The 13,534-nt window shown below is 34.7% G+C and overlaps 4 protein-coding genes across 10 annotated transcripts; 1 reads left to right on the forward strand and 3 right to left on the reverse strand.

Moving 5' to 3' along the window:
* Positions 1-85: 85 nt before the first annotated feature.
* Positions 86-5,499, forward strand: LOC105685221 (deoxyribodipyrimidine photo-lyase). 6 transcript variants are annotated; one of them, XM_048652969.1, is made up of 7 exons: positions 86-225; positions 300-707; positions 1,864-1,990; positions 2,159-2,487; positions 2,596-3,146; positions 3,234-3,475; positions 3,566-5,499. In XM_048652969.1, exons 2-7 carry the CDS (start codon positions 552-554, stop codon positions 3,724-3,726), a joined length of 1,566 nt encoding a protein of 521 aa, XP_048508926.1. In that variant the 5' UTR covers positions 86-225; positions 300-551; the 3' UTR covers positions 3,727-5,499. The 6 variants fall into 6 exon arrangements, with proteins under 6 accessions (XP_048508926.1, XP_048508950.1, XP_048508947.1 ...); XM_048652990.1 differs by lacking the exon at positions 86-225 and adding an exon at positions 1,592-1,795 and having other exon boundaries at positions 580-707; XM_020851957.2 differs by lacking the exons at positions 86-225; positions 300-707 and adding exons at positions 731-1,519; positions 1,592-1,795.
* LOC125502018 lies at positions 3,899-10,522 on the reverse strand. Its single transcript, XM_048659481.1, has 22 exons — positions 10,386-10,522; positions 10,133-10,218; positions 9,704-9,987; positions 9,291-9,506; positions 9,002-9,213; positions 8,559-8,808; positions 8,401-8,461; positions 8,099-8,312; positions 7,808-7,979; positions 7,611-7,735; positions 7,432-7,552; positions 7,251-7,350; positions 6,994-7,139; positions 6,885-6,932; positions 6,509-6,774; positions 6,216-6,411; positions 5,978-6,145; positions 5,734-5,881; positions 5,493-5,639; positions 4,930-5,088; positions 4,025-4,843; positions 3,899-3,963 (listed from the first exon to the last, which is right to left on the reverse strand). Exons 1-22 carry the CDS (start codon positions 10,520-10,522, stop codon positions 3,899-3,901), a joined length of 4,140 nt encoding a protein of 1,379 aa, XP_048515438.1.
* A 1-nt stretch (position 10,523) lies between these two features.
* On the reverse strand, positions 10,524-11,512 carry LOC125500368 (phosphatidylinositol 4-phosphate 5-kinase 3-like). The gene is made up of 4 exons (XM_048653135.1): positions 11,377-11,512; positions 11,226-11,287; positions 10,993-11,089; positions 10,524-10,799 (listed from the first exon to the last, which is right to left on the reverse strand). The coding sequence occupies exons 1-4, from the start codon at positions 11,506-11,508 to the stop codon at positions 10,524-10,526; spliced, it is 567 nt and encodes a 188-aa protein (XP_048509092.1). The 5' UTR covers positions 11,509-11,512.
* Positions 11,513-11,598: 86 nt separating this feature from the next.
* Positions 11,599-13,377, reverse strand: LOC105685223 (phospholipid scramblase 2-like). Of its 2 annotated transcripts, XM_012399138.3 has the most exons (7): positions 13,219-13,376; positions 13,004-13,111; positions 12,759-12,908; positions 12,456-12,667; positions 12,109-12,270; positions 11,879-12,025; positions 11,599-11,777 (listed from the first exon to the last, which is right to left on the reverse strand). In XM_012399138.3, the coding sequence occupies exons 1-7, from the start codon at positions 13,280-13,282 to the stop codon at positions 11,742-11,744; spliced, it is 879 nt and encodes a 292-aa protein (XP_012254561.2). In that variant the 5' UTR covers positions 13,283-13,376; the 3' UTR covers positions 11,599-11,741. The 2 variants fall into 2 exon arrangements, with proteins under 2 accessions (XP_012254561.2, XP_012254562.2); XM_012399139.3 differs by lacking the exon at positions 12,109-12,270 and having other exon boundaries at positions 13,219-13,377.
* Between the last annotated feature and the right edge of the window lie 157 nt (positions 13,378-13,534).

Raw genomic sequence — 13,534 nt, forward strand, 5'->3', positions numbered from 1 at the left:
CGGTTCGTGTACCGTGTGCTGCGCTAGTACGTACAAATGCGTTTCAATTGAAATATTATATTTTACTTCAGAACAATGAGTGATGTCTCAGATTCGGGATCCTCTCATCCACCCTAAACACTTATTTTCATTCTCGGTACAAAATCACGATGCAACGATCAATTATATCATCTATCGAGTAGCTGTTAATGATTTAGGAACTCTGATCAAACGGTAAAACCTACCGTATGTATCATAAGCTCGTATTGGTATAGGTATAACATGATGCTACAATTTAAATCTAATTTTGATCTCTACAGATGATATCGGAATAGAAGTTCACGGCATAGGTGTAACATTCTTGGTAAATCTTCAGGAAACTGTGAGCGAACCACGAATGGGGCCGTTGTATACATAGGTATACATATGTATACCACCTTATAAAATCATACATACGTAGAAACGATTACATACACGTAGGACATAGGCTGTATACGTCGTATTATGTTGTCCCCCAGGAAGATTTTTGCGTCGTTTTCTTTTATGGTGCGACGTACTCTGGACCTATACAGATGCAATTTGCGTATCTCTTTCGTGTAGAAAACATAAGAGTACGAGCATGCATAAAACGAGCAACAATATTGTACAGATGTCATCAGGTAAAAACTATAAGAGCAGCGATAGGAAAATTTTCTAAAAATTTTCCTCCGCTTCGTTCGATCCCCCACGTGAGTAGAATTTAGACCTACCAAGAATTGCTATTCCCTCAAAATAAAAGCTATACGGACTAATCGTATAAATTCGAAGAAATACTATATTGGAAGCTTTGCGCAAGCATTTTGTAGCTCTATGTCTTACTCTACCAGGATATTAAATGAATACATGTGTACATTAGCAGTTATAGTCAGTTAATGTGCGCGCAAGCACATATTATAGGTATAGATATACCTATTCACACATACCACATAATTATACCTGGACATGTATATATAATGTACGAAATCAAATGATCGGTAAGATGGGTATTTTATTTTGGGATCTGATCCGGAACCATCACAGGGCAATTAAAAAATCTCTACTTGTAAACGAGTATTTATACAGAGGACTAGACGTTGAGCATCGTGAGATGTGTGTATCAAAGATGCACACTAAATCACCAGCGAGTACAACAATAGTGTGACAGGTCTAATTGTTGGATTCAATTTTTTTTTTATCCTAATCGATAAGAAAGTGTGAATCATGGGTATTAAAAGGATCGTACTTTATTTGTAAAGGTATAATATACTCATGCATGAACTTTAGATTTGGCGATGAATGTTTGAATTCATCTGAACAAGTCATAGTGCTTTCTTTTTACACGAGTGCTTTCCCCACTCGGAATGCCAGTAGTCGTCAGTAGTTCGATTTGTGCACCTCGAAAAATATACAAAGATTGTGATCATTTTGAATTATTTAAAACGTGCTGGTGAGATGTTCATTGCTACGAAATAAAGATATGAAGAAAGACATCAAAATATCTCGCAGAAAATACATTCCGTCTGTTTGTGGATTATTTGTTGACTAGTTGTTTGAAACGAATCATGTTTGAGGTTAATCAATTCTATTATTTCAGTTTACCGCAAATGTAAACGTAAAATTGAGCGAAAACTTTTGATATGAAATATTGTTCGTAACGTTTAAAAGTACAAAGTTGTATGTGATAAAATATATGACAAATAAAGCATTATCTGGAATTTTAATAAAAATGGACAAATTTGTTGCAAAGCGCCCAAAGCTCTCTAATTTTGTAAATGCATTAGAAGAAGACAGAAAGAAAGTAAGTTTTTTCTCGAAATTCGTCCTAATCTTTATTCCAATCATCATTTGTTCCAATCAATGTTCCAGACTGCCGAATCTATAACGACGTTTAAATTTAATAAAAGAAGAGTGAAGATCCTAACCGATCTAGACAAAGTCAGAGATAAATCCAATGGCATTGTTTACTGGATGTTCAGAGATTCCAGAGTACAAGGCAAGTAATGACAGCAATTATTGCCATTATTTTAAGAACAAAAGAAATATGAGCAGGAATAATGAACAAATGACAGGCTGCCAAAACTCCTTGAAAAATCGCTTGGATAGAAAATAATAATTTTATTTTCAATTTACAGTTTTCTTAATAATTATTTTTCTTATACAGATAACTGGGCGTTTTTATTTGCTCAAAAAATCGCTATAAAAAATGCTGTACCTCTTCATATCTGTTTTTCTGTGCTGCCAAAATTTTTGGATGCTACAATACGACATTTTAAGTTTCTTCTGAAGGGTTTGGAACAAGTTGAAGCGGAATGTAACAATCTCAACATCAATTTTCACCTCTTGCTTGGCGAGCCTAATGTTGAAATTTTGAAATTTGTTACAAAGTATAACATGGGAGCAGTTATTACAGATTTTTTTCCATTAAGAGTACATCTTTCTTGGGTTGAAGATTTGAAGAAAAAATTACCAAAAGATGTTCCAATTTGCCAAGTAAATTACCCACAAATTCATGCCCACTTCATGATAAAATATTCGTCATCTTAGACTCCGAATTTTTTCTCCGAAACTACTTTTATACTTATAATTTTTCTTTTATAGGTAGACGCCCACAATATTGTACCCTGTTGGGAAGCTTCGGATAAACTGGAATATTCTGCACGAACAATACGGAACAAAATCAACTCAAAACTGTCTGAGTATTTAACACCATTCCCACCTGTTATCAAACATCCTCATATTACAAAGCTGAAATTTGTTGATAATGATTGGAAGAATGTCTGGAAACACATTAAAGTTGATGAAACTGTAAAAGAAATAACCTGGGCTCAACCAGGTTACGAGGGAGGGATACTAGAACTTGAAAGTTTCATAGAAAAACGTCTGAAAATATATGAAAGTAAACGAAACGATCCTTTAGGCAATGCTTTGAGCAATCTATCACCGTGGTTCCACTTTGGCATGATATCTGTTCAGCGTTGTATTTTGGAGGTATCAAAATATAAAAAAACACATACTAAATCGGTTGAAAGCTTTATGGAGGAAGCCATTGTCAGAAGAGAACTGAGTGATAATTTCTGCTTTTATAACGAACATTATGATTCTCTGAAAGGCGCTAAGCAGTGGGCTCTGGACACTTTGGATAAACATCGGTGAGATTTCAATCATTCATTGCAAAAAATATCCATGCCTGAATGTTTTTTTTGTTGCGTATTTGCATCTTTTATTTTGTTGAATAGTGAGGACAAACGTGAATATTTATACACGTTGAAGGAATTCGAAAAATCTATGACTCATGATGACTTATGGAATTCAGCACAAATTCAGTTGGTACAGGAAGGAAAAATGCATGGTTTTTTGAGAATGTATTGGGCAAAAAAGATTCTAGAGTGGACCAGTACACCTGAACAAGCACTTGAATGGTCGATATATCTAAATGATAAATATAGCATGGATGGCAGGGATCCAAGTGGATACGTTGGTGAGTCAAATTGGAAATGACTGGAATTGTAAGCATGTGGTCATTACTTATCTAATCATATTACAAGTCCAATCTACCGACATGTTTTAGGATGTATGTGGTCAATATGTGGTATTCATGACCAGGGCTGGGCAGAGAGAAGTATTTTTGGTAAAATACGCTACATGAACTACAAAGGGTGTCAACGGAAGTTTGACGTAAAAGCATTCGTTGCCAGATGGGGTGGTAAAGTACATAACAAGAAAAAATAAATTAGAAAACACGATAAACATATCGTAATTTTTGGTATTCAACCAGTGTTCTGAAATAGTTTGACAAAACGAGTACAAATCTACATATTTTTTTTCAATTCAACTTTTTAAAGAACATGCGGTCATATTTCGGGATTTGATATCCTTGGCACAATAACCGAACCATGGAACATTATGCCATTTTTAAATGAACTAGAAGTTCATTGCTGGTAGCATTATGTGAACTGTTAAATGATACTATAATTCCCCACAAATTTAGAGCATTCATTCGCTGGTAATATTCTGAAATATGTATCGCCTTGTGCAAAGACTACATAAGGTGCCAATAGCATGTCTAGATCTATTTTTCTTTCTGCAGATCTGCCAGTTTTTAATAACCATCCTAAATTTTTTACCGAAATACTCTCTGAACATTTCTTATTCACATCTTTTTTGTTGGAAGTATTCGAACCTTCACTGTATTCATTATTAACGTAAATTTTATGTGTTTGCTTTTCATACGTGCTGTCATACTGTTTTCGTGAGTTATTTTTGATTGTTTCATTAGTATCGTTGAAGCTATTTGTTCTCCTACTCCTTCTGCTATTCCACCAGCGCTTGCTTTTTCCTTCAAAATTTGAATCGTCTACGTCTGGCATATTCTTGTGGATTTCATGACCTTTCTTCTTTCCCATTTTCACTTTGATACTATTTGCAACTTGGTCAGCATTATGTTTGTAGTTATCTTCTTTGCCCTTCGATTCCATTTTATCGTTCCACTTGTTTTTAATATCACTATTAGTAGTTCCTAGTTCGTATCTAACTTTGCTTGATCTTTTCATGCTACTGACATCGTCTTTATTGTATTTGCTTACTTCTATCCTTTTTTTGAGTTTAATTTTATTATTTGAATCTAGGTCATGATTTTCATCATCGGATTTGTAGATTTTACTGAACGATCCCTCGAGTTTTTCATTATCAACAGCTTCGAATTCCGTATTGTCTGCTTTGACATATTTGTTACCTCTGCTTGATTTCACATCACCGCTACCATACTCTTTATCTTCTCCATCAATATTTTGGCCATTCTTCAATCTCTTAGATTTTTTATTGTTTTTCAAACTTTCTGCTCCAATGGCTGGAAGAAAGTAAACAAAGCCAAGTGATCGAAAGTAAATCTACCTTGAAGTTCTAGCTAAAGTAAAATCAACAGGTTTATCACACCTTTCATCGTTTGAGTCTTGTCATCTTTATCGATAGTTTTGTCACCCAAGTTCTTATCAATTGTTGCTGGAAGTTGCTCAATAGTCATAAATCCCTGCGTCTTGCATTTTGCCATATCGAAATACAGGATATCATCTCGTTTTTTTGATCTCGATTTACCTTAACCAATACCCCAGATTTCTTTATTTTTATACGTCGTTTGAAGAATTTAAATATGAAAAATTTTTGTAGTATTTATCCATAGTCACATCTATCTTAAGATACTAGAAGTAATTGACTTACTTCCGTGTGTGATCATATTTATATTAATTATGCAGTATATGATAGTGAGGGCTTGGAATCTCGTACAAAAGTTACCATATAAAAATAAAAGATATGTTAAAAGTGTTTAACTGTATCCACATTGTACAATATTGTTACCAAACGTTATTTTTTTACTTGTTCTTCACAATTGTAGTGCCTGCTTCATTTAAATTATTGTTATCTAATCTTACGTGTACATGAAACAGCTATGTCGTCTCAAATGAACCATTGTTACGGCATTATCCAAATACATTTCTTACCTTTTGATTTTACGAGTTTATCCATTCTCTCTTCCATATCTGAATACATTGTTGGATTCCTAAATCTATTCTCCATATAAATAGTTGGGTCGATGCCAAGAGTTGTGGCAGTTTGTTCCAGTCTGTGCAATTCTTCCTGGTAGAAAACTATGGAATTTGCAGGGAATTAGTTATTTCAAATAAATAGCCTTTTTGTTTGACGATGATAGACCTTGAGTCTCTGTAATCGAACATTATTGACCTGGACACTGATGTTGGTTATCATTTCCCGTAGCATTCTTTTCGTTACATTCTTGCGAGCAGAAATAAACGTGATGGCATTTAGGACATGCTAGTAAAACTTTTCCATGAATAGAGAGGCAGTCAAAACATACTCTGAACTTATTACCCTATGAATGAAGTCGTTTTAGAATGTATTGTGAATGGAAATTGAGAAAAAGCGATAATATTTGACTTATTTTCCAATGCGATTGATACTACTATACATCAGGATCTGATTCTGGTGTGTGTGCAACTATTGGTTCAAAAGTCTTGGTCTCTCTCCTGTTGGCCCTTCTGTTCACTTTGAAATTTGTTAATTGTTGCGTTTGCTGTTTTTCTGTTACCAGAGGCATTACTTTTTTCATAATTCGTTCTGTTTCATCTTGTATCAGCTATGAAATTTAGCATATTATTTACATTGTTCTCATAAAATAATGATAATTAGTAGTTGTGATCTCTCACTGTATCTGCTTTGCTTAACGTTTTACGATCGATCAAAATGCATGCCATTATAAATAGACCCACTAGTCCTCTAACTTCACTACGATGATAGTTCATAGCCTTCATAACGACAGCTAGATCCTCTGCGGTCATCCAAGATAGAGCGAGTTTAAACAATGGGTTTTTAAGAATGGTTGATCGTTTGTCGAGAGAAAGGCTGCGAATCATTTATTCAAAAGATAAGGGCAAAATTATTGTGTACTCAATAAATTTGTTACAGTCTGCCCTTTGGAATTATAGTATAGGGCTATTACAGCGTTATTGGAGAATTCATCAAGTCCATGATAAAATTTGCTTTTATTCTTCGGATCAATTTATCTTTAGCAATGCGTGTAATACAATCCATGCCCTTAGAAAAATTTGTCTTGTCAGGTGGCTTCGAAGATTTAGCCATTTTAGTTTCCTTTACAAGCTTCTTCCTGTTTTTTCCTTGCGCCGCTATTGTGCTTTTCGAGAGATTGGATACTTTCATCAATTCAGTTCTTCCGTATTCAATTAGATTATACTCTTCTGCCTGTACCTGAATTGTGACGAAGACTTCAATAATATTCGATAAAAGAGAATCATAGTTTTTTAACTTCGATTATATTAAAGGCCTGTTATGTATGTAATATTTGTTCGATTTCTCACTTTGACAGACGTAAAGGGACAACCACCATATTCCAGCAGTAGTTCACGCTAAAAATAAGTAATTGTATGAATAATTGATAGACAATAGTAGGAGTAAATTTTGGCTCACAAATTCTTGCAAGGCATCTGGAGGCAATAGTTCTTGCAGCATACGTGACTCTAGCATGAACATTGCGTTACCCAAATCTGCACCTAATTCTTCATTGACGTCAACACATCTAGTTTTTAGGATTGCTTTTGTAGCATTCAAGTTACCTACGATCCAAGTATTTGTATTGTTCATTAGATTTATACTGGAAGGGTTTCCGTATGCTATTATTTTCTAATTACGACTGTCGTTATGATAAGTTCCTTGAAATTATTTACCTTCCAATATTGCCAAAGATAATGGGGAATGCCCTTGGTACAAATCACTGCTTTTAATACAACCATCTCGATATATTACTTCGATAAGTTTTCCTAAATACTATCATGAAAAAAGTGAGAACTTTTACGTCAATCAACTGAAATTGTACCTCCAAAAGCCATCTCATGATTTTTGTCTTACGTCATTTGCATCTGTATCAAAATCTGGTCTTAATGCTAAAAGATGTAAAGCAGTAGCACCTTGGGAATCATCAAGATAGTTGGAAGACCTGTTTCGCGATAAACGTTCCCTGAAATCTGATCTGTAATGCATAAACATTAGCATTTGAAGAATCTTGAAGATTATTTGCAACCTATCACCTGTAATCAGGATCTGCTCTTATACTTGGGTTTGCCTTGGCTTCCAGTAACGTCTTGGCTATAAGAGAATTTTCATGACACGGTTGTAAGACCGTTAGAATCAGCAGTGGTGTAAAATAGTGATCCTAATGAACATTTTGTAATGAAAAAACGAACCGATTGTATAGTAACATTTGAATGTATGTCATTCAGCCTACTTGTTTGGATAAGGTGATATTTGGATCAGCCCCACGTTCTAATAGTTCTGAGACAAGCCATGGAGTTTTGGCAAAAATGGACATTATCAAAACGGGGTAAGGCACCTGTGCAAAGTTTGGATCAGCACCTCGTCTTAGCAGCTTGATTATGGTGGCATTCACTCTTGCTTTTCTAGGAGAAGTTCAGTTAGGTATTGTAGCCATGATCACAATCTTGTAATAAATAACTAATGCTTTACTCAAGAAGAGAACAATTTCATGAAACATATGGTATAAAACTTATCAACTAACTTTTCAGAAAATGCATGATTATTGGTATCTTGAATGCTTTTCAAACCATTTGGTAACTCTTCACTTGCAGAGCTTGTATCTTTTTTTTTCATATCTCGTTTAGTTGTGATTTTCAATACATTATTATGAACCTTTTTAATTATTCTCTGAGGAAGAGATGTTCTGATTATTATGGGCGACATATCAAAAATGTATTTTTGTTCTCGCACTCCATCTGTAATCACAACGTTCTACGCATCACATGGCTTAGGCCCCTGAAAGTACTTTGTTCTAATGTTTGATTGATAATTTGTAATAATCACTTTTATATATTTCCTCTGCAGCATAATTGTCTTGTATATTTGGGCTCTCTCCACCATCAGACTGTAAAGAATCACTTTACACATCTCCTTGCATATCTCTCATACTCAATCGTTTTATTTATCATTAAAAACGTATGAAATAAAATTTTCACACATACATGTCGCACTAGTGATTCGTAACTTATTCGTCCATGCCATTGTTGACAGTTTGCGAATGATGACTCGTTATCAAACATTGATTTATCAATAATTTCGTTTGATAAAAAGGCTTTTGACCAGTTAGATACATCATGTACCAGTGCTAGTAATCGCAATACGCACAAGGAAAGCGGAGTCAGACATTCGTCATTTAAGGCATCAACATTAGCACCAAGATTCAATAAAGTATCTATCGCTTCCAGTTTGTCACTAATAAAATATATATTTTCTCGAATATCAGTATGCGATATTGAGTTATATAAATTCAGCAATTTGTCAAATCTTGTTCAATTATTTTTTTTACTCATTTTTGGGCCGTTTTATTATTGAATTTATATGCAGTGTCAAAACTTTCAAACGTGTCTGATGTATTAAGTACTGCAAATATTTGGTGTATTATTACCTTGCAACTGCGAACAACAAGCCAGTATTTCCTCTGCTATCAGCACAATCTGCATGGACTTTTCCACTTGCAATTAATCTCATGATGGTATTTTGCAAACCCATGGAGCATGCCCTAAGTAACTCTAAAGCAGCTTTTTCATGACCTCCTTCTTGTTGAAATGAACTGCGTCTACCAGCCAAAATTTTACTGATATCAAAGCTTATTTCCTTCTGCAATAATTTCATTATTGTACAAAAATTTACTGTGAACCCAGTTGATTTTTCACTCATTGATATTCACTACTTGCTTCAAAATTGCGATGTTTAAAAACATGCTTGAGAATCTCTATAAAGATTGGACTATTATTCCAAGCCAACAGGTCAGTGACAACTACTTTTTTTGTGTGCTGATTATTTTTGATCAATTTTATTCCAAAATCATCGAATTCCTCTTCATGGGCTTCTGTTTCAACTGGAGTTGGTGGGCTTTCTTCACTCCAGCAATTTAGATTGGCATTTTTCATCTTTGACGAACAATAAAATTGTTAAATTAATTTATTTGTTCAAATACTAGCGCCACATTGTGCATTGCAAAGAGTAGGTAGACATTACAGAAACTCTATTTTTTTGCCAGTTCGGTATGTATTCTCTGCATGTTTTGTTAAGTTTAATCCACTCATCCAATCAATTGACAATAATGTATCGAGGATCAGATACTCACTACATTATGTGGTATAGATATAGCAGTGCTTTGAAATATATGCCACTGTTTTTCATGACTGTCTATTAGAAGTTCTTTGCTCAGATTTTCTGGATCAATTTGTTTGATCCCACAATAATCAAGCTCTACTTTCTCTTCCTGATTTTCGTCATTCGAGGGTCCTGTTCTTGATTCTTCTGTTGCATACTTGGGGATCGCACCATTTTCCAATAAGTCGGCATTGATGTTTGATTCTTCATGTTTTACTTCAACTTCGTTTGGCAAAGTTTCATTTTTAATTCTTTCTGTTGTTTAGAACAGGGGCTATTACAAAGGCGTACAAATTTTTCTTGTTCGTTTGAAAACCAGGATCAATATTATCTATACATATTGTTTCGCTCTTGTTGTAACATAAATAAATGATGAGTTTATATATCATCTATTTCATACCAATTTTTTGCTCCACTCTTTCGTCTATCACAAGAACATCTATTGTAAGCGGATCATATTTGTGGCCAAAGAAGGTTTCATTGTACCTAGATGAATAATTTATCTAAAATGTATGATTACTTTATAGTTCTCAACATTCTGCAAAATTATGTACTTGTTGTGACGCGCTGTCAAACTTGTAAAAGTAACGTATTACTTTTCTGCTTCTGTAAATTTGGACACAGGGGTACTTTGTTTAAAGAATTGTTCATACCTCAGTTCATGGAATGATGCTGCTCTTTTGTCCCTAGACCAAGGATTACATAATTCCTCAGCTCTAGCTAATAGACTGTTATCGTAATTTCGTGAATAAATCAGTGATTCTAGTAAATCTTTTGCTACATGTTTCATTTCATCCTGTGAGCGAATAACGTTCCTTACAATGCCTAAAGATAATATTTACCAATAAACCATCAAATATTACTTTTTGTAAGTGAATGATTGTTCGGAATTGCAATAATCGGATTTGATCTTCCTGTGTGACTGCCAATCGAGGTATGGAGTGATTATCTTCAATAGTTCTGGACAAACGAATTAGCTTCGACGTCAGCCAAATACCAACATTTTGATAGCCCATTGTATCAGTAAAAATGCCTGGACCAAATCTATAATCGTTTCGGTATAATCCCTGCAGAATAATATGCAAATCACATTTGCCATCTGACGATTCGGAAATCGTATGTTTTTAAGCTACATTTTAGAATAATTGCAGACAACACTCATGACACAAGACTGAAACATGTGTGCGTAAGTTATGCTTTAAGATCATACTCAAGCTCAATTGTAAGATATGCAAGAACTATAATTTTGTGTAATTATACTTCAAAGTATGCTCCAGATGGATATGAACACCGTCCGTAACCCTCCTTTGTATTTGCATAAAATTGGCCTTCGTATTTGAATCCTGATGGCTGCCACCTGTTGTTTTGAGAGAATAATTAATTATCGCTTAATAATTAATTTTACACTTCGCCAAGTGTTGCAGTTATTAATAGTCATCAAGAAGGATACTCTGATTGGCATGTACTGTTACCAATAAGACTGCATAACGTACTTGTATTCTCCATAGCCATGCATATTATTCCATATCAGTTTTCCCTGATAGTACTGTATGTGCTGAAATACAGATACGGATATCGCAAATTACTTTCTATCATTCGAAAAGTTATCTAACTTGACTGAAGTGTCAGATGTTAATGCAATACATCATCTGTGTTGTAGATTATCGAACCTATCCCTTCACTCAATCCAGTTATTTCGTCCTCCTGACCATAATAATTATGCTTGACAGGCTTCTTCCGAGTTATGTGCGTACCCAAATTCAATGGTTGGTACATTTGAGAATCGAAATGTTTGCGGCTTTAGAATAGGCAAATAAACTTTTTTTCAATATGCAAGTGAAGTCATAAAATACTGAAACAGTCGAAAACTACTTATGAATTTTTATTCAGTTTCACAAGTGGGAACGTGCAGGCAATGCTTAGCACTATCGCACAAAGAATAGTTCGGAGCCTAAAAAGTTGCATGCGCATCCCTTTTTCATCATATATCAGTCATATATTGATCCACATCATTTCCTCCTCAGGCGTTCAAAGTACAAGTATTCCTGGAATATAAAATAAGATGGTAAATACTGTTTAGAAAAGTACGTATATACGTGATATGTTTTATACAGACAGAACTCTACTCATACATGCTCATACTAACCATGAGGAATGCAGCACCCAACAGGAGGCCTTTAAGTTTTACGTCTGTATCTGATGGCACCGTCAATGTTATTGTATAAACGTTTTGCAGATGATCCCACTGATGCATCAGTGAAGCGATCTGATGGGTTCCATCAACTGATAATATCTAAAATATGAATGTATGCAGTTATTCTATATGATATCTAACAAACTGAAATGCATAGATACAATTTCATATCAATGAATGACCTGGAACTGGGTATCCTGTGTTATGCAACAACAAAACATATTTGGTCCATATATTCTGCATAATGGGTTCCGTACATAGTCATATACTGTAAAACTGGGTCCAATAAATGTAAAATTCTGCTCTATAGTGCCGATAGGCTCTGAACAGTTGACCGTCATTTTCTGCAACATTAAATCTCCATTGCATCTACTAATTGGAGCCCTAATTTTGATTGGTAACATGTAAAGATGAAAATTTCTGTCAGTTGGAGTAATGCACATTGGTCATGCAATCCTAAGCGCAAGTCATTTCTGCATGTCAGATTAACTACTAGTAGAATGACAATATTTTCTATCATGATACTCACGTGTAAAAGTCCTGGCAAACAACCCCAGCTCACATCTTTTGAAAATTTGAATGCAATCTGTCCTGTTGGATCTTTTAGACTCAAAACGAAACCTTTCGATGAACCCAAGATATCACGTTGGCATGCGGTAGATGTTTCTGTAGCTAAGAATATTGTCTCAGCCCTTGGAACTTTGACTTTATATTGATTTCCAGGATTTCTTCGGTCAAGTACTAAAACGGTATATTATGCAGCTATTAATATTTCAAGTTTGCCTTTTTATGAGCCAGTTATCGTAACTAGCAATTACTGTTAGATATTTACAGGTGCTGAGTTGTACTGTCTGTTGAATTTCTAATAGTTCGATTCCATTCAAAAAGTCCGTTCCAATGAGGGCATTCAACTGATTTCGTGGTGTGGAGACCCATTGTGTAGTGTTCACTGGAACTGGGATCCTAAATAATCCATTGGTATCTGCAGCAGTATGTGCAATTCATAGTTTCAACTGAGAGGTAATAACATCAATAAGCACGAAGTGTTCCATTCCCATACTAATAAAAATTACTCACTAATCTGATCTTGAGGTTGCACTGTTATAATGGTTTGTCTTGGATACACAGGTGGGACGGCAACCGTGGTACTGACATCTGGATTACCAGGTGGCTCGGAGTACAATTCTAAAATTATGCCATTAATTGAAATTTGTGTTTATTTATCTAGAGGGAATTTTCTTCGATACCTTGGATATCCTCATTTTAGTGTATCTGACTTAAATATGACTTACCAGATCGTGGTGGGGCACTTGGTTCACTTCCTTCAGGACTATCTCTGACAATACTTTGCGCCATTCTGTGGTAAAATTAATACTTGACTAGCTTTATCTCTATTATATCCATTCCTTATCACAGATATGGTGCAGGTGATAACGGAGATTATCGTTATTTCATATCATACACTATACTATGCAGCCCTCTCTACTATAAGATAACATCACTCAAAATATCAAAATATTTATGAATGTGTCAGGTCTTTGGGAAATGAACTTGAAAACTCGTCCTATTTTTTTCTCGTAGTATTGAGGAACCACTTAACTACTTCAT

The sequence above is a fragment of the Athalia rosae genome, chromosome 1 (assembly GCF_917208135.1).
Source record: "Athalia rosae chromosome 1, iyAthRosa1.1, whole genome shotgun sequence".
Lineage (NCBI taxonomy): Eukaryota > Metazoa > Arthropoda > Insecta > Hymenoptera > Athaliidae > Athalia > Athalia rosae.

Excerpts from the sequence above, each read along its gene's own strand:
- LOC125502018 (XM_048659481.1), bottom strand. The coding sequence starts at position 10,522 with ATGAAACATGTAGCAAAAGATTTACTAGAATCACTGATTTATTCACGA. Across the intron at positions 6,775-6,884 it reads GTCCCTTTACGTCTGTCAAA|GTACAGGCAGAAGAGTATAA; the intron begins GTGAGAAATCGA and ends GTCACAATTCAG. Across the intron at positions 4,844-4,929 it reads CAAGACTCAAACGATGAAAG|CCATTGGAGCAGAAAGTTTG; the intron begins GTGTGATAAACC and ends ACTTTCTTCCAG.
- LOC105685221 (XM_048652969.1), top strand. The coding sequence starts at position 552 with ATGCAATTTGCGTATCTCTTTCGTGTAGAAAACATAAGAGTACGAGCA. Across the intron at positions 2,488-2,595 it reads AAGATGTTCCAATTTGCCAA|GTAGACGCCCACAATATTGT; the intron begins GTAAATTACCCA and ends TTTCTTTTATAG. Across the intron at positions 3,147-3,233 it reads GACACTTTGGATAAACATCG|TGAGGACAAACGTGAATATT; the intron begins GTGAGATTTCAA and ends TTTGTTGAATAG.
- LOC125500368 (XM_048653135.1), bottom strand. The coding sequence starts at position 11,508 with ATGTACCAACCATTGAATTTGGGTACGCACATAACTCGGAAGAAGCCT. Across the intron at positions 11,288-11,376 it reads TAATCTACAACACAGATGAT|CACATACAGTACTATCAGGG; the intron begins GTATTGCATTAA and ends TCTGTATTTCAG. Across the intron at positions 10,800-10,992 it reads CATCTGGAGCATACTTTGAA|GGATTATACCGAAACGATTA; the intron begins GTATAATTACAC and ends ATTATTCTGCAG.
- LOC105685223 (XM_012399138.3), bottom strand. The coding sequence starts at position 13,282 with ATGGCGCAAAGTATTGTCAGAGATAGTCCTGAAGGAAGTGAACCAAGT. Across the intron at positions 13,112-13,218 it reads AAGTGCCCCACCACGATCTG|AATTGTACTCCGAGCCACCT; the intron begins GTAAGTCATATT and ends GCATAATTTTAG. Across the intron at positions 12,909-13,003 it reads GCAACCTCAAGATCAGATTA|ATACCAATGGATTATTTAGG; the intron begins GTGAGTAATTTT and ends ATACTGCTGCAG.